Raw genomic sequence first — 23,063 nt, forward strand, 5'->3', positions numbered from 1 at the left:
TTTTCTTTATTCCTTTAATTTTTAGGTAAAAACAATTTCGTCATTTAAAAGAGACGTACACATCCAGCATTTCTTCTTCTTCTTTAAAGAAAGAAGCTATTCACTGAGAAAAGAAAATTCTTAGCCGTCCATCACCTTTTACCAAAAGTAGAATTATATAAAGAAAAATTACCAAAAATCAAATACTACTGCCCCAAAAGAGAAGCAATGAAGGTAGAACAAAATGAATTCAGTAGAATGTGGTGCACATATACCTCTGAATAACTGTGAAGCTGCACAACCAATCTATAAAAAGAATGTCACACCCAAGGTAAACTGAGGCATCTATCTTTGTATTAAGCCAAACAGAATGTTTTTGTCAAGCATAAACTTCACTTTTTGAGTATTTTAAGTGATTGATAGACATTCAAGGAAAACCCTTGCCTTTCATCTTTCAGTGCTTTTCATTTCACTCAATCTGCAAATATTATTTATTCCTCTTTTTTTATAACCTTTCAGAGCTTTACCATTTGCCCCCTTTTACTTTCCTCTTTTGTTAAGCATATGAAAATGGCACTTACACTGGCTTGCCTAGCAGCAGAGACACAGCAAGCAACCAAAGGAATTCCTCCTTGCTTGAAGGCACCAGGATGAATCTGGAAAAGAAAAAAGGCAGCAAATTTTGTTGGGACAACATGGGTGAGCTTTTAGAAATTTATATAGTCAGTTCCTTCTGTATTTGCTAGATGTTGGGGTAGATGCAAGACACAAGGAAAAACAATAGTGGAGAAAACAACGAGAGAGAGAGAATTATGAGATGGGCTAGTCATCCAAGAGAAATAAACGTGTTAGAACAGTGCAGAGAAACATCTTAAGTAAAGCAGAACTTGCTCCATCCACCCTCAATATTACATTGTAAAAAATTGCTCTCGAGTCCTTACATTTTAGACATAGAATATGTCTGTTGTGATAGTCCATTACAAATTGACAACCAGCCTTAAAACTTTTGATACCTTCTTATTCCTTATAATTGTGCAGCCACAAAAATTGACTATTACGAGCTTGTGCAGATGATCACGTATGCTTGATACAACCTTAAACTTTGGTTAATTTTTGAGTTTCAGAGAAAAGATCTGACGGACAGAAAGAGCTATCTCAGGAACTCCGCCACCCCCAACAAAAAAAAAAAAAAAAAAACAGTCGAAAAAAAGAGTTAACCATATATGGCCTAGCAACCAGGAAACTGACATAAAAAGTACTGCAGCCACCTCTAGATCCTAGGAAGTTCCATCTAACAAATCACATGACCAAGCTTGAGCTTTGCAAAATTAACTGTTATCACAAATCATGGACACAATCAACACAAGATGTTTCTAATTCACCCGAGCCAGAATATCCATCTTCTAAATTGACTACTCCTAACCTGTAAAATGGCAGGACTTTGTTCTTTGTCAGCAGCAGCAACAACTGCCTCAACTCCTTCCAAATTGTAAACATTGAACGCTCCAACAGCATATCCACCCTTTTCCGCTTTCTGCAAGCGGAAGATTTTTTTTTTTTCAGTATCAGAGGAAAAAGGTAGTCATGAAATCCTCAACTATAGGCTTAAGGCCATTACAGAAAGCAGCTCTTTCGTTGATGGAAGTCTCACTGGACGAGCCCATGATTTCACGACTTCTGCCAGTGCTTTACTGTCACCAACATTACCTATGGAAAGTAAATTTTCAAATTGAGACACAAAAAAACCTTTCAAGAAAACGTTATACAACTGAAACCAAATAAGAATTCATTTTCACCAGGGAAAACAATGTATGGAACTCCTGGATGTCTACTTTCAGGACCTAACTGCCACAAAGGAACACCTGGCAGTGCTTGTCCAACTATCTTGGCACATTTTGCTTCAAGTGCTTTTGTAGCAAGATCTGATGAAGTGATTCCACCCTAAAACAGAGTACTGTATTCAGTACATGGCACTAGAAATTGAGGACTTGGAAACCAACCCCCCCCCCCCCCCCCCCCCCCCCCCCCCCAAAAAAAAAACAATTCAAGACTTTTTTACTATAGCTTGAAATAAATTAAAAAAATATGGTTATATAGCCATTATAGAAAGTCGAAGAGCAAGAAGAAAGAGAGGGGGAAAAAAAAAAAAAAACTGCACAAGCAGGTTAAGTGGTTCGGCTGCAAGTGGTTCACATCCACCATAAGTTCTGGTTATTTCTTGGTTAGTTCATTCCATTGACTCTCTATTTTAAAAAATAATGATTAGGAAAATTGGAAAAGAAAATAGTTGTTTGGCTAATGGAGAAGAAAAGGCCATTCTGATTTAATGGTCAATAGCAAAGTCAAAAAGAAGAGCATTTGGTTATTTGATATTAAAGTACCTTTGCAAGAATGTAACGAGGTTTTGTAGTGATCTGCCTAACAATTTCCACCAGAGCAGAGCTCACTTTGAAGTTGATCTCCAAACTCTCGGAAGGGGCTGTCCAATGAAAAATGAATTAGCAATTGAAGAAAGAATGAGAGAGAGGGAGGGGGGGGGGGGGGGGGGGGGGGGGGGGGGGACATTCACTGTCTTTAACTACTTTTCTAACCTGCTCCCTCCCACCTCTCTCTCTCTCTCTCTCTCTGAGAAAGGCATTGGGGGTACTTAAAATATGACAGAAAGTAAAACAAAAGGAACATGAAACAAACTTTTTCCGGTGATGAGCTCCCGACTGGTCAATATTAGAGTGTCCTCATGAGCCCTAAGAAAACAATCTGCCAGTTCAGCTGCTCTGCTGATCTCCTCTTTCCTCTCCTCCCCTGATCTCATTGCAAGCTTATCAACAGAAACCTTTTTTTTTTTTTTTTAGCAAAGAAGGTATTTCAAAACGTTTATAAACAAGTATAATTCAAAATTATGTGCACATAAATTTTCATGCAAAGAGACATAATTAACACAAATCCGTGACATAAAAGGAAAGTTAGTGTTTGGGTCACCTCAATGGTTTTAAGGATCTGGCCACATTGTAATCTAAGCTCTTCAACCTATTAGGAGGACATACCCAAATAGAGATATCAATATTGGAGAAAGAAAGAAACAAAAATCTCCAAATCTCCATAATTCACCATTTCGACCTGTTTAGTTGTTTTAGGAACATATGACCCCACAACTATGAGACCGCCATTCCTTTCTTTGTTTATTCCCAGATCCTTGGGCAAAATTGGAGCTTTTGGAATAATTCCAACACGACTAGAAACAAAACTAGCAGCAGTACGGCATAGGAAACGCATTCCCTTCAATTCTGCCTGTCAATTCAACATGGCTTATCAAGGGATGTACCAATTTTTTAGGAAAACATGCCAAATAGAACTCAAAACCATTGTAATGGAAACAGAAAGATCATAATAATAGCAGGACATTTTACCTTAATCATTCCAGCTGCAAATACAGCCATGTCTCTTTCACTAGCTGCATTAACTATACATGTCGACCCCTGTTTCATGTAATAAACCAGAACCACTTCAGAGAAATCCTAGTATTAGTTTGTAAATTTTTCTCCAAAACAAAAATGAGAGAGATAGAGAAGACAAATGGGTTTATGACCAACAGCTTCATGCAGTAGAAACTTCTTAAATTAAGAAGTGAGGTACATTAAAGATAGTACCTGGAAATAATATCATTTCCATGACTTGAGTACACCCATTGCTAATTTCTAAGGACGCCTCATAAAACTTTAAGCAACAAACTTGCAACTTGCCCCATGTTGGCTAGTTATTAGTGTTTTTCTATTTAAGGAATTCAAATTTCATTAAGAGTACCAAAGGCGTATGCGAGAGAAAGCACCCAATAGAAATGGGGAAAACAAAAACTAGGGGAGCCAATTAGCCAAAGCAACGCTGAGCTGACATCCATATACAACATTTTTAGCAGTAAGGAATTAAGGTCCTCCACTGCCTTCTCACATTCTTTAAAGCATCACGCATTCCATTTTATCCAAAAGCACCACATCAGTCATGAAGGAACAAGCCACTAATCATTCACACTGTAGTGACCCACACTCTGGATTCTCCAAACAACCAGTAATTCCACAACCCTTTGAGGCATCATCCGAGCAAAGCTGAAAATATTAAACAACAAGGCACAAACTCTTCTAGCGACTTCGGAATGCAGCAATTAGTGATTGATTGTTTCCTTGCTCTTCTAGCACATGAAACACCAGTTCATTACCGATATTCAAACTTCCCCCATGTACAGCTAGTTGTTACTATCAAGTATGATAATCTAGACAGTGGCAGATCCACATGGAGACCCTGGGGTTTTGTGCCTCCCCCACCACCACCAAGTCTCCAATGTTTTCTGCTATATCCCATAGAAACTCTATAATACTAGTGAGTCCATTTTACTACAGAGCCCCACTATTTTGTCAAAACATAATATGGTCCCGATCTAAATTAATTATTTAACTTGATATACTACCAAGTACCAAACAAAGGAAGCCAAGTTAGTTTATACATTAAGCATATTCACTTAAATTCCTCATCAGTTCTATTGAAAGCTTTTGTTTTCATTTATCACTCAATTACCAATGTTTCTCCATAAGGATTAAAGCAATAATTGGATATACATAATGATATAGATGGCATATTTAAATGAGTATGTTTTATGAATTTTATTGTAGTTTTAGCATTCATCCATACAATCCATAAACATCCATTACTTGGTAACTTTAAAATAAATGTTTCTTAATGCTTATTTGAAATGTCATGAATGTTTGCCAAGTTCCAAGATAAGTACGCAAAATAATGGAATAACCACCTTTTATAAGAAAATAAGATTCTTGGAGCTATCAACACAGAGGATTTTTTTGACCTTCTGACGCCCGTTCTCTCTCCTTCTCGGTTCTCTCTCAGAAAACAACCTCACCTTCAGAGCTTTCGACGGGGGTGGGGAGCTTCGGCTCCTTCCCCCCCCCCCCCCCCTTTCTCTCTTTCCCCTTCCCCCCTCTTTTTTCTCTTTATTCTCTGCTTTCTTGTTTTAGTTTTTCTTTCGACAAGTTTTTGTGTTCTCAGGCAAATAAAGGGGAGTTACCGACGGAGTCGTGTCCAGCCACCGACCGCCAAAACGCGCCCCACCCAGACGTTGGCCAGCCGCCAATCTTCAAGACCACCGAACGCGGCGCCAAACGGAGGGGAGCGTAGTCCGCACGCGCGGGGTGGAGTCTCGGCCTGAACAGAACGTGGGGGTCACGTGCCGCTAGGGAGCCACCTGTCGACTCAGAACTTGGATTTTCCAAGACCTTAGACTCCGGGAGATCATCGACCGGCCGTCGGTTCTCCCCAAAGAGTGGTTTGCTCAGCGAGCACCACTTTTTTGTGTTTTTTGTCCGTCGGTTTTTCAGTGTTTTTGTTTAGTAGTTTTCACGGTTTTTTATTTTGATTTTCTAGTTTTTTGTTCTGTGTTCCATGTTTCAAACCGAGCAGGGCTACGAGCTTTTTGTTCGGACACAGCTTTGGGCTGGTGCCAGTGGGTATGGCAGTCGACGTTACAGCCGGTGGACGTACGGCCGACCTTTGCAGTGGAGGTAGTGTGGTCCGTACGCGAGCTGGGTACTCGTGTTGTTCTTGTGGTCCTAGTGCTGACGCCTGGGGTGGGTGCACCGTCGGGGCTCACGCCGGTGCTTGGTTTTCGTGGTTTTGTTGTTTGGTCTTCGTTTTGCAGTATAGTTTATGTAGAATATTAGTTTTTTAGGTATACTGTTTTGGACTTAGGGTTCAAATCAGTGGTGTCCCTTGTTCCAACTCTCTAGGAGGATGGAGGGGCTGGTCATTCTGTTTTATACAGAGTGCTCTCTCTATTTAGAGAGATTAGAAGTTAAGACAAAGTCCGCACACTTAGTGTGCGGGGATGCTCCAGTGCTGATGCGTAGTTTGGCTTATAATTTGGATTTTTCTGTAGTTGTAAGTCACATTTGTAACTTCGTTATGATGAATGAATGGATTCACAGTTTCAAAAAAAAAAAAAAAGATTCTTGGAACCAACTTCCATTTTTTTTTTTTTTTGCTGCATTAACATGAAAACTTCCAATGAGCCTATCAGCATTGCTGCATTAGGTGCATCCTAGTATAAGTTTCAGCTCCTAAGCCCAAGATAGACTCCTTGTAAGCTTGTCAAGCTCACTAGTGGCTGAATGTGCCTGAAGATTTCTACCACAACCTAAATTTGGGAAAGCTTTAAACAAAAACGTGTGAAATATTAATGAGTTTAGAGCCCCAGATCATACCAGCTTCAGGTTGGATGGGACTTTTAATACAAGCCATCTCTATGTCTAAACTCATCCTAACTTCAACCCGTTGAATGAGATGGGCTAGGTAGATTGGATACAACCTGCTTGACTAAAAACGGTAACAGGAAAATCTTCAAGCATAACTATTTTCTATGCCTGTTAAACTGCAATGATGAATTAAGCCATAGAGGCCAAAGTTGTTGGTTGACCTAAACATCTGAGGTTGAGTGCGGTAATACAATAGGGACAAGACAATGGGTGAACCAAAGGAGACTAAGGTAGGTACCATCCGAGGCTAGCACAGATAGCTCTTCCACAACAGGTGAAGAACATGATAGGTTTGACTAGGCCTAATTATTATTACTTTTTCAGGTGGGACTGGTTCAGAATTTTGTCGACCCCAATATGGCTCAACGGGCTTTGGATTTTGGTTTTGTATTTCACCACCCAAGCCAACACATGCCAGACGCCAACACATTGAACCAGGTTGGGTTGCAACATGATTGAGTTTGAACAGCCCTAACTTAAATCACTCAACCAATGTGTCTGTGAATGTATTTCTCTTTTTAGTGATGGTGTGCTCATGCACACGTCTTCAGAATATTCTGTACCTTTGGCAGACTGGAAAGATGCTCAAAAACAGCCTCTGGTCCACCTTTCCTTAAAAGTTGTATAGAAATAGAAGTTACACTGCTGGCTGGTATGCGGCCTCCTGTCTTCTCCTCCACCCACTATATTTAAGATGAAGAAAGGTGCACAGTTACAACTAAATATATTCATCAATAGTATGAATCAATGGCCACACATTCCAAACAGATATAAAGAAAAAATGTTTGACCTCACGTAGGTTTGAAGATTTGTAGCCAAAAGCAGCATCTTTAGCAAACTCAGTTTCCCCAGCAGGGATAAGCCTGATGATAACATCATCCATAGAGTAATAAATTAACATCTAATCACAATTAACTACAATAAGCACACAAATTCTAATAAAAAACACATAAAAGCATACTTATCAGAATCTGCAACGTAGTGTATATCTTCGATGGTGTAACGCCCTCCTTGAAGAAAAAAGGGGCAAATGATCCAAGCATCCATCTCACCCAATACTGAAACAGCGGCATCAGCTTCCTAAAGAAACAGGAAATCCCATGTTACAATGTGAATTGAATAAGTCAGTCTCAATCCCATCTACTCAAAAATAAAATTCTAGTTTAAGTTCTTGTCCTTGCCTCTGGAAAATGACCACGTAAAGTTGAATCACCTCTCAAAACTACTGTATAACCAACGTTCTCAGCTGAATTAGCTGCGGTATCTATGTTTCTGCAGATATCTTTAATCAATGCACTGGCCTGTAAAAATTTCGTTTCAAATTGAGGATTACAAATCTCAAACAACCAGACAGTACCAAGACACTTCTTAAAGCAGAAAGTTGACTTTTAATAAGGATCTGGTTTCTTATTTGAATTAGAAACAAGCTTTAAAGATTGGATGATACAATGAGATCTTTACCTTTTCAGAACTTAGTGACCTGGAGTTGGTCAAAATGAAAAAACACTTGGGATTTTTTCTGAACTGGGCTGCAAGTGACTCAACAGTCCTGCAATAAAAAATGTGAAAGTTATAATAGCTTGAAATTCATCTTTAGGAAGGTTCTATTGAGTAACAAACAAAACAGTACACAGGGCTTCTATGAAGCACTGAATATTTGAAGTTCCCTAATTATGAGATAAAAATACAGCAACTTTTATAGTTCTTAACTTATAATAACTGGTTATGTAGTGTGAAATCACCAATGTTCAGCTAGCTTAAAATGATGGGAAAATATGAATTTGATTATTTAATTTATCTTCTAACACTTTCATTCACGTGTGAGCTAGACTAAACCTAATAATTGGGCCCAATATGGGAAATATTTTATCAAGATGAAAGATAAAGAGCAGAGTGAGGGGGATTGAACTTTGAACTCAAGATCACTACTCTGAAATCATTTTAAATCTCCATTTGTCCCTAGCTTACCTTCTGATAGCATCTAGATTGTATATTTACCTTATAAATTATAAAATATAAGAACAATTAAAGAGACTCACCATTCTGTTAGAACCTCAATATCATGAACAGTTTGCGTGCCAGTTGGATCATCATCTAGAACAACCAGAGTCTTAGAATTGTTCTGATTCAGTTTTTGTATGTCATCAATGGGATCTAGTGGCCATTCAGCTGGAAGAGATTTCAAGACAACTCCTTTCTTAAGAACAGGAGGTTTTCCTTTGACAGTTACACCTGTGAGTGCCTCATAAACCTGTGGAAATATACTTATTGTAGTTAAATCTGTAACTCTTGGATTTCCAACGTTAGCTGATCATTTTAGATTTAATTAACTTTATATTGTGCACTTAAATTGGATAAAGTTAGAAAAGGGATAAAAAATATATAAAGATAAGAAACGAAAGCACCAAAGTTTAGTCATCAGAGTTCGGGTGGGTGTTCTTCATGATATTACCTAACAACACTCCAGTTTAAATCACAAACATTTCAAGCAAGCAGCAGAGAGGCATAAAAAGGCTATACAAAGAAATTATCATATGTTATTCATTTAGTACCGTACTAACTTAAGATAATGGCGGAAATTAAGGCCATACACAATTATTCACTTATAACACCCTGAATGATTGTTGTATCATCTATATAAGGTAGTTGGAAAGCTCTTTCCAGATTTTAAACCTTTATGCAATCAATACGAGATGTAACAGTAAGTCAAAAATAAAAGGCCTCTGGCTGGGAAAGCATATGGAAAAAATGCTCATCATTTGAATCTTTTGAAATAATCTATTGATCTCAGTAATTCGTCCTCCCACGGTCTGTGTACTATGTTTCCTCAATTGCAATCGAAAGCATGGTACAACTTGCCTATACCTTTACAACACCAGCATCATCTTGCCGGCCCCAGCCTGCAGCAGAACCTGCTCAGTCATAAAATCGTAGTGTTACTGATTTGCTAGCTAACAACTCAAAAGTCATGCATGCAACAATCGTAAATATATATACTGAAAATGAAAGGCCTTCTATGGTTCACATCATACAAATGAACTTGAGTGTTATCTCCCTGTACGTCTTGTTTCCACCATATGAAAGATAATGTTCAAGATACAAAACAATATTGAAGCTGAGTTATATTGTTCGTATCTTGAATTAAAGAAGTGAACATGTATTGGCCTTCTGAAAAAGTGCAGTCTTCCATATGGTAGAAAAATATTGTTTGCTCAGGTTACCACCACATATATATATATATATATATATATTTAAGACAAGAAAAATGGTTCAGAAAATCATGAGAATTTTTTGAGAAGAGAAGTGGCAGAAGTCCATATCATATATTAGTGCCTCAATTATTTAGATGTGTAGTTGCCATAATAAAAAGGGTTGGACTGGGCCAGCTCATCTGGACAGTCAGATAGGTAAAGAAACGTAGATGTAAAGCAAACATTTAATATAAGGTGTGCAAGGAGGCGGGCAACAGGGTAAAATCTAAAAGAATTCTTTTTGTCTGCTAGAAGTTTGTGTTGATTTTGTGAAAGAAGAAAAACTTTCATATATTAATGACAAGTGTCTAGGGTCTTGAGGACTCCTAAAAGATTTGCAACACTTCTCTCTCTCTCTCTCTCTCTCTCTCTCTCTCTCTCTCTCTCTCTCTCTCTGTATATATATATAGGTGTGTTTATGTGCGTGCACGTGCATTACACAAACGCCTATCTATATTACAGATTAGACTAAAAATTTAAGTCAATAGTTTAGGTTCCATGGTGATTTAAGCAAAATGTCTTCTGCATGTTGAAAACTGTAAAACAGAGAGGTATACGACTATGTAATACTAAATAAATTGGAAAACTAAACAGCACCTGACAGGAACAGTTGATGTGCGACAGTGGCAACCTGAAGGGAAACTTTAAGGGAGGAACATTCATGAGAAACAATGCCCTGTAGATGATTATAATCATTATTAACCTCATGATGACTTTTGGTCAAATAAGTAGTTTGAAGATAAAAAAAAATGCATAGGTTGGCCAAACCAGGTCTTTCACAAAGATGTCAACTGCAGAGTATGGTGTATAATCACCATCCAGCATATGCGGAACACGATTTTCAAACATCCTGAAAAGGAACCATTTGCTCAAGCTTGATTTATAGATATATGAAAATGAAAAACTAATCTTGGACACAACTCATGACACTTCATATCTCAGTACAAAACATAAATGACCAGGAAGGAAGAGACCAAAGCCTGATCCAGTCAAATACAGAATGATAAGATATGGAGAAATGTAAATTTGACCTTCATTCAAGGTTCTCAATTATAACCTCAAGACTCTACCTGATGGGTTGTCAGATGGCATGCAACTCATCACACAGAATAAAGAATGTGTACATCACACATTTAATTAAGTCCATTAGGCTGGGCAACCAAATAGACGGTTCAGCGTAGAGCTTTCTTGACATAAACTTGGGAATGCACGTGCATTTTGCGACTCAAAATTTACTTAAAAGAGGCTAAAAATATGTCACTGGAACTTATTTTGTGGAATTCCACCCACCCCAAGCAACCATTGTGGAACTTATTTTTCCTACACCTCTCAAGTGCTAAACCAACAGAAACAAACAAAATCACGTAAGGACCCAACAAACCTAACAGGACCAAAGACTGAATCATAAGACCAAACAAGCCAGGCACAAGGAGTCCAATAACAACAAACTGGGCTCTAAGACAATCTCAAAACTTCCTATCCAAAAGCTTAAGCCTATAGGGGAGAATTCAATCAGTCCATATACCCACAATCAAGGTCACATCCTATAATGGGGCGCTTAATTCTTTCACCGTATTGCCAAATGTTCAAATTTTTGGTTAAAGCCAAAAGAGAAGACTTAAGTGCATAGCTTCAAAAGAGTGCCAATTGATGTAATGCATTATTCCAATTCAATATTAATGATTGCTCATACTTATGTTGGCAAAGCAAAAAATTGCATATTTTAAAAACTTTGCAGTCACTAAAGAATATGTTTTTTTTTTAAATATTTCAATACAGAGTCAAAGAAACATACCAGGATGTTCCCCCACTATTTGTGATGACATCAAACAACAGTCTTGTATTAAGACCCAATCGAGCTCCAAATGCCATTGCCTCAGCTCCTGAGGCTATATGAACTCCAGCAAGCAGTTGATTAACCATCTTTACACCACTAGAGAACAAAATACGGAAGAACAAAGTAATAAAAAATTACTTTCTCAGCATAATCAGGCTCAACATGCAAATGGAAATGAATAGATACATAAGGATGCATGTGTCTATGGACTTATAATTAGAAGAAAGACAGTATAATATATGGGGACCGACTTTGACCAATTTGAGTAACAGGTACCTTCCAGCTCCACAACCTCCTCTGATAATATAAAGCTTCTCACTCAATGCTGTACATGAAAGCCAAGTATCAGTCACAAAGTTAATAAGGAATCACCACAGCCCAAGAGTAGAAGCTTCCCAGATGAATTTCCTAAGTGTGCTTCTTACCTGCAAGAACTAAACCAGCACTCTTAAGAGCTTCATCTGTACCAGAAGCCATTATCTGAAAAGGATAGTGAAATTTCACACAACAAAAGAGCTATTTTCATAAATGAAAAGATGGGGAGGGGGCCTTGCACACCGTAAGTGTTCCTGTAGAGGCCCTCTTAACACCACCAGAAACAGGAGCATCCACCAATTTCAAACCCTTGCCTTCATCTAAGATATTTGTAAATTGATCATTATATTATCACATTAAAAAAGCGTAAAACGAAGGAATGAAAGGATCTAAGAAAAATAAAGAAAATAATTGAAAAATTAACACCAGAGAATCATAAACATAAACATGCTTAACATTCAGAATTTCAGACACAGAATTATAAGATTACCCTTCAATGAGCAGCCTTTTCCTCTACCTATCATAGTATTTAAATGAAAATAACAATTTGAAATCATTCCAAAAATTATAATCTCATGTTCAGCAGCACTTGGGGAGTACCGTAGTAGCAATGAAATTTATTGTGGTAGTGAACATTGAAGTGTCGAGATTAGAAATTACCATATTACATAAAAACATTTCTTGGAGCTTTACATCAAGCATTCTAACCAAAACCTAGTTAAGTTTGGAGATGCAATTTGATGTTCTCATTTTCCACTAAGCTCAGAATAATAACAGGTACCAGAGAAGTAATACACTTCAACTACTGATTTAACATGATAAACAAAGCAAAGTTTCTGAATTCAAACCTGACTCCGCACTATACCTCCCACTTAAGTTAAATACTGATTGTGTTGAGTCCCACAATTAAAAGCGAATTTGGGACCACATATGCGGGGGAGTGTTAAATTATACATAAAGTTATTAAATCAACACTTGTCACCAGCTTGAACTTTAGGGACAATTAGTGACTTAACAATCTATAAGAATGAGATTTTATCAATTGTTAGCAGTCTTAGCATAAGCTAACACCACAAAAAGATATACATTAACACTGAAAAAAGTTAAAGGCTGGGTAAAATAAACAACAATGTTCAGAGAGAAAAGGTAACATTTTTCATTCTGCATAAAAGAAAACAGATAAAATTCTGCATATAAAGGACATAAAGGACATACTTAGCAAACGTTGCTCTAGTTGGCTCACAAATCCAAGAGAAACGGTGGATGAAATGATAATTGATGCTCCAGAGGGAAGGGCTATAAAACACAAAAATAAGGTCAGCATTGTTCCAGATTGGAAGTGGTATACTGAAAGTTTTGTGTACCTGAAACTGCTCCAAACTCTCCATATAAAATGCTCTCAGCTTGAGCTTCATTTGTGACCATAACTACAAGCACATCAACATCTGGAACGCAAAATGTGCCACAAACAAATAAACTCATGCTCCACAAAAGAATTTGAAAATAGTTGCAAACTTTTTGCTCACACAAACATCCAACACATTTACATGTCCAATTGTTTCTTTTCTTTTTTTTTAATTCTAGACCAACTGAAATTAACTAGTGAAACAGAGAAGGCAGTTCAAACTCAATAGGCTACAGCTCACTTTTAAACATATATACACAAATTTTGTCCTGGATGGTTTGGTACAAAATGCACAGCAACTCATACAGGAATATATCTTTAGGTCTACATTAATTCTGTCTATGTTTCTCTATTTCACATCAATCTGTAAGGGGTTTTGCTTAGCCTATAAAAATAGTAACACTAATTACTCTGGATATGTTATGCTGCCTTCATTTCACAACATACATTATCAGGGAAAGCTAGTCTTGGGATTGCTTTTTTATCCTACTGACGGGTCTAATGAATTTTAAAGCATTCTAGATGTCGGTAATGCTAGCATCTTTTATAAATACCATTCAATACTTTTTTTTTATTCGGAACCAAGAAGTTTTATTCATAAGAAGAGAAGGCATTGCCCAAGTACACAGGAAGTATACATGAGAAGTACCTAACTAGGGTTTGCAGAAGACTGGTCGGAGACAGAGATGATTCTAAACAAAAGGAGAGACGAAATTTAATGTGGTTCGGCAATTGCCTACGTCCACAGCTGCTGTAACTTCACTATGAAACAATTTTTACAAAAATTCTCTCTGTAAACTCTTTCTGCTCATCCACTCTCACTCACTTCTCTACTTTCTCCCCCACACACACTACTCTACACAATTAAGCTCTCCTATTTATAGGAGAGCAACCCACTTTCAGTGCAGCAATTTGCTGCATCAATTACGTGGGTTGTGTGTGTGCCTAATAAACCAAGAAAATAAACGGTAGGTGGGTGCCTTTCGGTGCATTAAATAAGCATATGCAATGCATGACCCACTAATTATTGTCTCCATTCGTAACAATCTCCCACTTGAAGACAAATGAGTCTACATATCTTCATAGCAACCATCACAGCAACTTCAAGTCATGCCTTTAAGTACGGAGGCCAACTGAAGCTGCACATAGCTTCAGTTTGTCAGCAGTAACTACTTTTGTGAGCATGTCTGCTGGGTTCTCTGCTCCTCAAATCTTCTCAAGCATCAGCTGTCCACTATCGAGAAGAGATCGGATAAAATGGTATCGCAACTGTATGTGTTTCGTTCTGGAATGAAAGGCTAGATTCTTTGCAAGAAAAATAGCACTCTCACTATCACTGTACAGAATACCTTTTTCATTCTTCTTTTCCAATTCTTCTAAGAATGACTGCAACCAAACCATTTCCTTTCCCACTTCAGTTATAGCAACGTATTCCACTTCTGTAGTTGAGAGAGCAACAATCTTCTGTAACTTAGAAGCCCACGATACAGCTGTACCACCCAGCGTATACACAAATCCAGTAGTATTTTTTTTTGCTGTCAACGTCACCTGCTAAATCAGCATCTACATATCCCTGTAGTTTTAAACCTGCTTTTGTAAAGCATAGTGACATATCTGAAGAGCCTTGTAGATATCTTAAAATCCACTTGACTACTTCCCAATGCTGCTTTCCTGGATTACTCATGTACCTTGCTCACAGCTCCCACTGCTTGTACAATATCTGGCCTTGTACAAACCATGGCGTACATAAGACTACCAATAGCAGATGCATAGGGTATTATGTTCATGCATTCTTGCTCTTCCTCCGTCTTTGGCGACTGATCCTTAGTTAGTCGAAAGTGACTAGCTAAGGGTGTGCTCACTGGTTTCGCCTTGTCCATGTTAAACCTTCTGAGCACCTTCCTCCTACTAGAACTTAAGAGTATCATTAGCCCTGTCTCTAATAATTCTCATACCAAGGATTTGTTTTGAAGCACCCAAATCCTTCATCTCAAACCGCTTTGACAACTGCTTCTTCATTTTATTGATCTCCTTGATGCTTGACCCTGCAACAAGCATATTATCCACATACAACAGTAGGATAATATAAGAGTTGTCAAAATTCTTCATATAGCAACAATGGTCAGCCTATAGTCTTGTAAATCCATTACTGCACATGAAATTGTCAAACTTTCGGTACCATTGTCGTGGAGCTTGTTTTAGGCCATACAAGCTCTTCTTCAGTTTGCAAACTAGATTCTCTTTTCCCTTCACTGAGAATCCTTGTGGCTGGTGCATATAGATGTCTTCCTCCAAATCACCATGAAGGAATGCAGTCTTCACATCTAACTACTCAAGATGTAGATTCTCTACAGCCACAATTGCCAACACTAGCCTGATCGTGGTCAATTTTACAACTGAGGAGAAAATGTCTGTGTAGTCGACACCTTCCTTTTGTTGAAACCCCTTCACGACCATTCTGGCTTTGTAGCGCTTGCTACCATTGTGCTCTTCCTTAATTCTGTACACCCATTTGTTGTGCAAAGTCTTCTTGCCTTTTGGAAGCTTAGTTAGCTCCCATGTCTGATTTGACATCAGTGACTCCATCTCATCTTGTATGGCTTTCTCCCACTTGATCGAACCTTCAATTCGTAGAGCCTCATTATAACTTTCCGGTTCACCACTATCTGTTAGCAGGATGTAGTGTAGAGATGGTGAGAACCGCTGTGGCGGCCTGATCGTCCTTGAAGATCTTCGAATAACAATGAGTGGTGTACTTTGTTCGATCCGTGTATCATCATTCTCTTGATCCTCGTTCTGATCAGTGTTGACTCGAGGAACATCAAAGTCAACAACCTCAGGTTTCTTTGGCTACTCCTCAGGTTCGGCTAGTGACTTAGCTTTATACAGAATCTGCTCATTGAATATCACATTTCTACTTCTGATGATTTTGCGATTTTTATCATCCCAAAATCGATAGCCAAATTCTTCATCGCCATAACCGATGAAAAAACATTTTCTAGATTTGGCTTCTAACTTGTTACAATCAGTAGAATCTATGTGAACATATGATACACAGCCAAAAACTTTCAAATGGGAAAGATTTACCTTTTTTCCGCTCCAGACTTCCTTTGGTAGATCGAACTTTAAGGGAACTTAAGGTCCCCGGTTAATCAAATATGCTGCAGTGTTAACTGCATCAGCCCAAAAACATTCAGGCAATCCTGAATTTAGCCTCATGCTTCTGGCATGTTCGTTGAAAGTTCTGTTCATCGTTCAGTTACGCCATTCTGCTGTGGTGTCCCAGGAATAGTCTTCTGAAATCTAATCCCATTTGCAGCACAGAATTCTTTGAACCCTCCGTCGATGTACTCTCCTCCATTGTCTGACCTCAGACATTTCAACTTCAAGCCTGTTTCATTTTCAACCATAGCTCTCCACTTCTTGAAAGTGTCAAATGTGTCAGATTTATTTTTCAAAAAATAAACTCATATTTTCCTGCTTGAGTCATCAATAAAAGAAACATAGTACCGCGATCCTCCAAGAGAAGCGACTGGGGATGGCCCCCACAAATCTGTGTGCACCAACTCCAACTTTGTAGACTTTGGAGTTCTGCCATTTTTCAAGAAACTAACTTTTTTCTGCTTCCCAAAAATGCAACCTTTACACATGTCGAAATCAGTTAATTCCAACTTTGGTAACCTCCCCTTGGATAATAGTACTTTCATTCCTTTCTCACTCATGCGACCAAGCCTTTGATGCCATAAGTTGGCATTTGCGTCAGCAATTGCAACAGTATCTCTAATGCTTGAAGTCATGTATAGAGTACCTGTTTTTGTGCCTCGAGCTACTACCATAGCTCCTTTTGTTATCTTCCACGTGCCACCGGTAAATAGTACCGAATGCCCATCAGCATCAAGTTGTCCTACAGAAATCAGGTTCCTCATGAGCTTGGGAACATGTCGCACCTTCTGTAGCAATAGAATGTCGCACCAGTGACATAATTCTACATGATTTCTCAGTGCAGTGTGCTGTAGTGTGGAATGAGGCTCCTGAATCTAACACCCAAGATTCAATTTGGTTGTCGACTGAAAGGAGTAAGGCATCTTGGAGGTCTTCTGTTGTGGCATTAGCATAATAATGCTCATTCTTCTTCTTTGCTTCCTTGCAATTATTTCTGAAGTGGCCAATCTTGCCACAATTTCAACACTGTACTTGTTTTCCGGACTTAGATTTACTTCTGCCTCTTCGGGACTTTGACCTGCCCCGATTTGAACTTTACTAACTCCTCTACCTCTCGTCTCGAGATTTAAGGCAGAACTGGAAGTTGATGTTACGTGTGAAGACAATAATTAGTGGGTCATGCATTGCATATACTTATTTAATGCACCGAAAGGCACCCAGCCACCGTTTAGTTTCTTGGTTTATTAGGCACACACAACCCACGTAATTGATGCAGCAAATTGCTGCACCAAAAGTGGGTTGCTCTCCTATAAATAGGAGAGCTTAATTGTGCAGAGCAGTGTGTGTGGGGAAGAAAGAAGAGAGAAAGATAGTGGGTGAGCAGAGACAGTTTACAGAGAGAGGCTTTTGTAAAAATTGTTTCATAGTGAAGTTACAGCAACTATGGATGTAGGCAATTGTCGAACCATGTTAAATTTCGTCTCTCTTTTTTTTTTAAATCATCTCTGTCTCCGACAAGTCCCCATCAACTGGTATCAGAGCTCTGGTTCGAGCTGTCCGAAAATTCAAGTTGGTCGAAATCAATTCTTGACAAATCTAAGGTGTTCCTCGCGTCGAGACGAATCTGTTGTCGCAAACGGAATTGGAAACGGAGGTTGGAGGAACCCACACCCGCCCCGAGAAGATCGGCGCGTGCATCTATTGCAACTCACGCGCCCACACGCGCATCCGAGGTTGAAGATGACTGAACCTCACGCACCCACGCGCCCTAGAGGAGGAAGACGCGTGAAACCCACACTCCCACGCGCCCTCACGCGCCCTAGAGGTGTTCCGCGCGTGTATTTCACGCGCCTAAGCCGAGCTGAGCTTTGTAGCCGTGACTGAGCCAAGCCGTGTTGCTGAGCCTAGCCGAGCCGTGCTCCTGAGCTGAGCCATGACTGAGCCGAGCCTTGTTACTAAGCCAAGCCGTGTTCCTGAGCTGAGCCGTGACTAAGCCGAGCTGACGCCATCATGCCACTTGTCGCACTCTAGTTGGCCGAAACTGTTTTGGCCTGTTTAAACTCAATTTTGATCCAATTTTGACGATTTCGGACTCGTTTCCGGCTAATTTGAGTGTTTCGGACGCAACGGTGATCTTTGTTTGTTCAAATTTAAACTCATTTGTAAAGTTATAGCTGGAGAGGAAGCTAAAGGTGCTGGTATCGAGAAATTTGACGATACAAACTTTGCCTACTGGAGAATGCAGATAGAGGATTATCTCTATGGGAAGAAACTACATCTTCCACTCCTAGGAAGAAAGCTAGATGACATGAGCAATGAAGATTGGAATTTCCTTGATAGACAAGTGTTGGGAGTCATTCGACTAACACTGTCAAGATCAGTTGCACACAATGTGGAAAAGGAAAAGACCATAGCAGATTTGATGAAGGCTCTATCAGACATGTATGAACAGCCATCAGCCAATAATAAAGTGCATTTGATGTACAAGCTATTCTACTTGAGAATGGCAGAAGGAACTCCAGTTATTCAGCATCTGAATGAGTTCAACACCATCATCAATCAATTAGCTTCAGTGGGAATTGAATTTGATGATGAAGTACATGCACTGATTGCTCTGGCTCAATTATAAAAAAGCTGGGAGGCCATGAGAACAGCTGTTAGCAATTCTTATGGCAAAACAAAGATGAAGTATCAAGATATCCGGGACCATATTCTTAACGAGGAAGTTCGCAGAAGAGATACAGGTGAAGCATCAACTTCTAGTTCTGCCTTAAACCTCAAGACGAGAGGTAAAGGAGCTAGTAAAAGTTCAAATCGGGAAAGGTCAAAGTCCCGAAGAGGCAGAAGTAAATCTAGGTCCGGAAAACAAATACAGTGCTGGAATTGTGGCAAGATTGGCCACTTCAGAAATAATTGCAAGGAAGCAAAGAAGAAAAATGAGCATGACTCTGCTAATGCCACAACAGAAGATCTCCAAGATATCTTACTCCTTTCAGTCGACAACCAAATTGAATCTTGGGTGTTAGATTCAGAAGCCTCATTCCACACTACAGCACAACAAAAAATCATGTAGAATTATGTCACTGGTGATTTCAGGAAGGTGTACTTAGCAAATGGTGAAGCGTTGAAAATCGAAGGCATGGGAGATGTACGAATCAATCTGCCCAATGGAAGTGCATGGTTGTTACAGAAGGTGCGACATGTTCCCAAACTTATGAGGAACCTGATTTCTGTAAGACAACTTGATGCTGATGGGCATTCGGTACTATTTACCGGTGGCACGTGGAAGATAACAAGAGGAGCTATGATAGTAGCTCGAGGCACAAAAACAGGTACTCTATGGTAGTAGTGTTGGCAATTGTGGCTGATTCTTAATCTACATCTTGAGCAGTTAGATATGAAGATTGCATTCCTTCATGGTGATTTGGAGGAAGACATCTATATGCACCAGCCACAAGGATTCTCAGTGAAGGGAAAAGAGAATTTAGTTTGCAAACTGAAGAAGAGTTTGTATGGCCTAAAACAAGCTCCACGACAATGGTACCGAAAGTTTGACAATTTCATGTGCAGTAATGGATTTACAAGACTACAGGCTGACCATGTTGCTATATGAAGAAATTTGACAACTCTTATATTATCCTCCTGTTGTATGTGGATGATATGCTCGTTGCAGGGTCAAGTATCGAGGAGATCAATAAACTGAAGAAGCAATTGTCAAAGTGGTTTGAGATGAAGGATTTGAGTGCTGCAAAACAAATCCTTTGTATAAGAATTATTAGAGATAGGACTAATGATACTCTTAAGCTCTCGCAGGAGGAGTATGTGAAGAAGGTGCTCAGAAGGTTTAACATGGACAGGGCAAAACCAGTGAGCACACCCTTAGCTAGTCACTTTCAACTAACTAAGGATCAGTCGCCAAAGACGGAGGAAGAGCAAAAATGCATGAACAGAATACCCTATGCATCTGTTATTGGTAGTCTTATGTACGTCATGGTCTGTACAAGGCCAGATATTGCACAAGTAGTGGGAGCTGTGAGCAGGTACATGAGTAATCGAAGAAAGCAGCATTGGGAAGCAGTCAAGTGGATTTTAAGATATCTATAAGGCTCTTCAGCTACGTCACTATGCTTTACAAAAGCAGGTTCAAAACTACAAGGATATGTAGATGCTGATTTAGCAGGTGATGTTGACAGCAGAAAAAGTACTACTGGATTTGTGTATACGCTTGGTGGTACAGCTGTATCGTGGGCTTCTAAGTTACAGAAGATTGTTGCTCTCTCAACTACAGAAGCGGAATACGTTGCTATAACTGAAGCAGGGAAGAAAATGGTTTGGTTGCAGTCATTCTTGGAAGAATTGGGAAAGAAGAATGAAAAATGTATTCTGCACAGTGATAAGAGTGCTATTTTTCTTGCAAAGAATCCAGTCTTTCATTCTAGAACGAAACACATACAGTTGCGATACCATTTTATCTGATCTCTTCTCGATAGTGGACAGCTGATACTTGACAAGATTCGAGGAGCAAAGAACCCAGCAGACATGCTCACAAAAGTAGTTACTGCTGACAAACTGAAGCTATGTGTAGCTTCAGTTGGCCTCCGTACTTAACGGCATGACTTAAAGTTGCTGTGATGATTGCTATGAAAATATGTAGACTCATTTGTCTCCAAGTGGGAGATTGTTACGAGTGGAGACAATAATTAGTGGGTCATGCATTGCATATACTTATTTAATGCACCGAAAGGCACCCACCCACCGTTTAGTTTTTTGGTTTATTAGGCACACACACAACCCACGTAATTGATGTAGCAAATTGCTACACCGAAAGTAGGTTGTTATAGGAGAGCTTAATTGTGCAGAGCAGTGTTTGTTGGGAATAAAAAAGAGAGAAAGAGAGTGGATGAGCAGAGAGAGTTTACACAGAGAGGCTTTTGTAAAAATTGTTTCATAGTGAAGTTACAGCAGCTGTGAACGTAGGCAATTGCCGAACCACGTTAAATTTCGTCTCTCCTTTTGTTTAAAATCATCTCTGTCTCCGACAAGTCCCAATCAGTTGATGCTTCACCTGTATCTCTTCTGCGAACTTCCTCGCTAAGAATATAGTTCCGGATATCTTGATACTTCATCTTTGTTTTGCCATAAGAACTGCTAACAGCTGTTCTCATGGCCTCCCAGCTTTTTGGTAATTGAGCCAGAGTAATCAGTGCACGTACTTCATCATCAAATTCAATTCCCACTGAAGCTAATTGATTGATGATGGTGTTGAACTCATTCAGATGCTGAATAACTAGAGTTCCTTCTGCCATTCTCAAGTAGAATAGCTTGTACATCAAATGCACTTTGTTATTGGCTGATGGCTGCTCGTACATGTTTGATAGAGCTTTCATCAAATCCGTTGTGGCTTTTCCTTTCACACATTGTGTGCAACTGATCTTGACAATGTTAGTCGAATGACTCCCATAACTTGTCTATCAAGGAAACTCCAATTTTCATTGCTCATGTCATCTGGTTTTCTTCCTAGGAATGGAGATGTAGTTTCTTCCCATAGAGATAATCATCTATCTGCATTCTCCAGTAGGCAAAGTCTGTACCGTCAAATTTCTCGATACCAGCACCTTTAGCTCCTTCTCTAGCCATAACTTTACAAATGAGTTCAAATTTGAACAAACAAAGATCACTGTTGCGTCCGAAACACTTGAATTAGCTGGAAACGAGTCCGGAATCGTCAAAATTGGATCAAAATTGAGTTTAAACAGGCCAAAACAGTTTAGGCCAACCAGAGTGCGACAAGTGGCAGGATGACGTCGGCTCGGCTCAGGAACACGACTTGGCTCAGTCATGGCTCGGCTCGGCTCAGGAACACGGCTCGGCTTAGGGATGGCTCAGCTCAACTCAGGCGCATGAAAAACACGCGCGGAACACCTTTAGGGCGCGTGGGGGCGTGTGGGGGCGCGTGGGTTTCACGCATCTTCCTCCTCTAGGGAGCGTGGGAGCGCATGGGGGCGTGAGTTGCAGTAGATGCACACGCCGATCTTCTCGGGGCGCGTGTGGGCTCCTCTGACCTCTGTTTCCAATTCCGTTTGCGGCAACGGATTCGTCTCGACGCAAGGAACACTCTGGAGTTGTCAAAAATTGATTTTGACCAACTTGAATTTTCAGACAGTTCAAACCAGAGCTCTGATACTAGTTGTAAAAGACTAGTCGGAGACAGAGATGATTCTAAACAAAAGGAGAGACGAAATTTAACGTGGTTCGGCAATTGCCTACGTCCACAGCTGCTGTAACTTCACTATTAAATAATTTTTACAAAAATTCTCTCTGTAAACTCTCTCTGCTCATCCACTCTCACTCACTTCTTTGCTTTCTCCCCCACACACACTACTCTGCACAATTAAGTTCTCCTATTTATAGGAGAGCAACCCACTTTCGATGCAACAATTTGCTGCATCAATTACGTGGGTTGTGTGTGCCTAATAAATCAAGAAAATAAACTGTGGGTGGGTGCCTTTCGGTGCATTAAATAAGCATATGCAATGCATGACCCACTAATTATTGTCTCCATTCGTAACAGGGTTCACCCATTCGATAATTAAATATCAAACATATAGAGTGAGTTCTAATATGGGATGATTGCTTTTGAAAGCAACCATGCTATATAAAAAACTGAAGTCATAAGTTAGACTTCAATGGTGAACAAATTCCTGCGACTATGATGGCTCTTGGCTTCTCAATGAAGGTACCACCCTATTGTTTCGTGATTAGAGACAAAACTAACCCCTAATTTGGGTTGATGCAGGAAT

At 39.5% G+C, this 23,063-nt stretch overlaps 1 protein-coding gene across 1 annotated transcript in view; it reads right to left on the reverse strand.

Moving 5' to 3' along the window:
* Positions 1 to 23,063, reverse strand: part of LOC122297829 — a 44,058-nt gene that overhangs the window by 2,242 nt on the left and 18,753 nt on the right. Inside the window, exons 14-37 of the mRNA XM_043108032.1 lie at positions 13,061 to 13,141; positions 12,912 to 12,992; positions 11,940 to 12,016; positions 11,807 to 11,861; positions 11,658 to 11,706; positions 11,340 to 11,477; positions 10,313 to 10,394; positions 10,142 to 10,220; positions 9,159 to 9,205; positions 8,333 to 8,544; positions 7,755 to 7,842; positions 7,475 to 7,594; positions 7,255 to 7,373; positions 7,084 to 7,156; positions 6,857 to 6,976; positions 3,387 to 3,455; positions 3,097 to 3,267; positions 2,959 to 3,006; positions 2,671 to 2,812; positions 2,361 to 2,458; positions 1,776 to 1,920; positions 1,598 to 1,686; positions 1,403 to 1,513; positions 561 to 635 (exon numbers count right to left, since the gene is read on the reverse strand). Coding sequence (XP_042963966.1) covers positions 561 to 635; positions 1,403 to 1,513; positions 1,598 to 1,686; positions 1,776 to 1,920; positions 2,361 to 2,458; positions 2,671 to 2,812; positions 2,959 to 3,006; positions 3,097 to 3,267; positions 3,387 to 3,455; positions 6,857 to 6,976; positions 7,084 to 7,156; positions 7,255 to 7,373; positions 7,475 to 7,594; positions 7,755 to 7,842; positions 8,333 to 8,544; positions 9,159 to 9,205; positions 10,142 to 10,220; positions 10,313 to 10,394; positions 11,340 to 11,477; positions 11,658 to 11,706; positions 11,807 to 11,861; positions 11,940 to 12,016; positions 12,912 to 12,992; positions 13,061 to 13,141 — 2,369 coding nt within the window. The remainder of the gene's footprint in view (positions 1 to 560; positions 636 to 1,402; positions 1,514 to 1,597; positions 1,687 to 1,775; positions 1,921 to 2,360; positions 2,459 to 2,670; positions 2,813 to 2,958; positions 3,007 to 3,096; positions 3,268 to 3,386; positions 3,456 to 6,856; positions 6,977 to 7,083; positions 7,157 to 7,254; positions 7,374 to 7,474; positions 7,595 to 7,754; positions 7,843 to 8,332; positions 8,545 to 9,158; positions 9,206 to 10,141; positions 10,221 to 10,312; positions 10,395 to 11,339; positions 11,478 to 11,657; positions 11,707 to 11,806; positions 11,862 to 11,939; positions 12,017 to 12,911; positions 12,993 to 13,060; positions 13,142 to 23,063) is intronic.

Source organism: Carya illinoinensis, chromosome 15 (genome assembly GCF_018687715.1).
Source record: "Carya illinoinensis cultivar Pawnee chromosome 15, C.illinoinensisPawnee_v1, whole genome shotgun sequence".
NCBI classification, from domain to species: domain Eukaryota; kingdom Viridiplantae; phylum Streptophyta; class Magnoliopsida; order Fagales; family Juglandaceae; genus Carya; species Carya illinoinensis.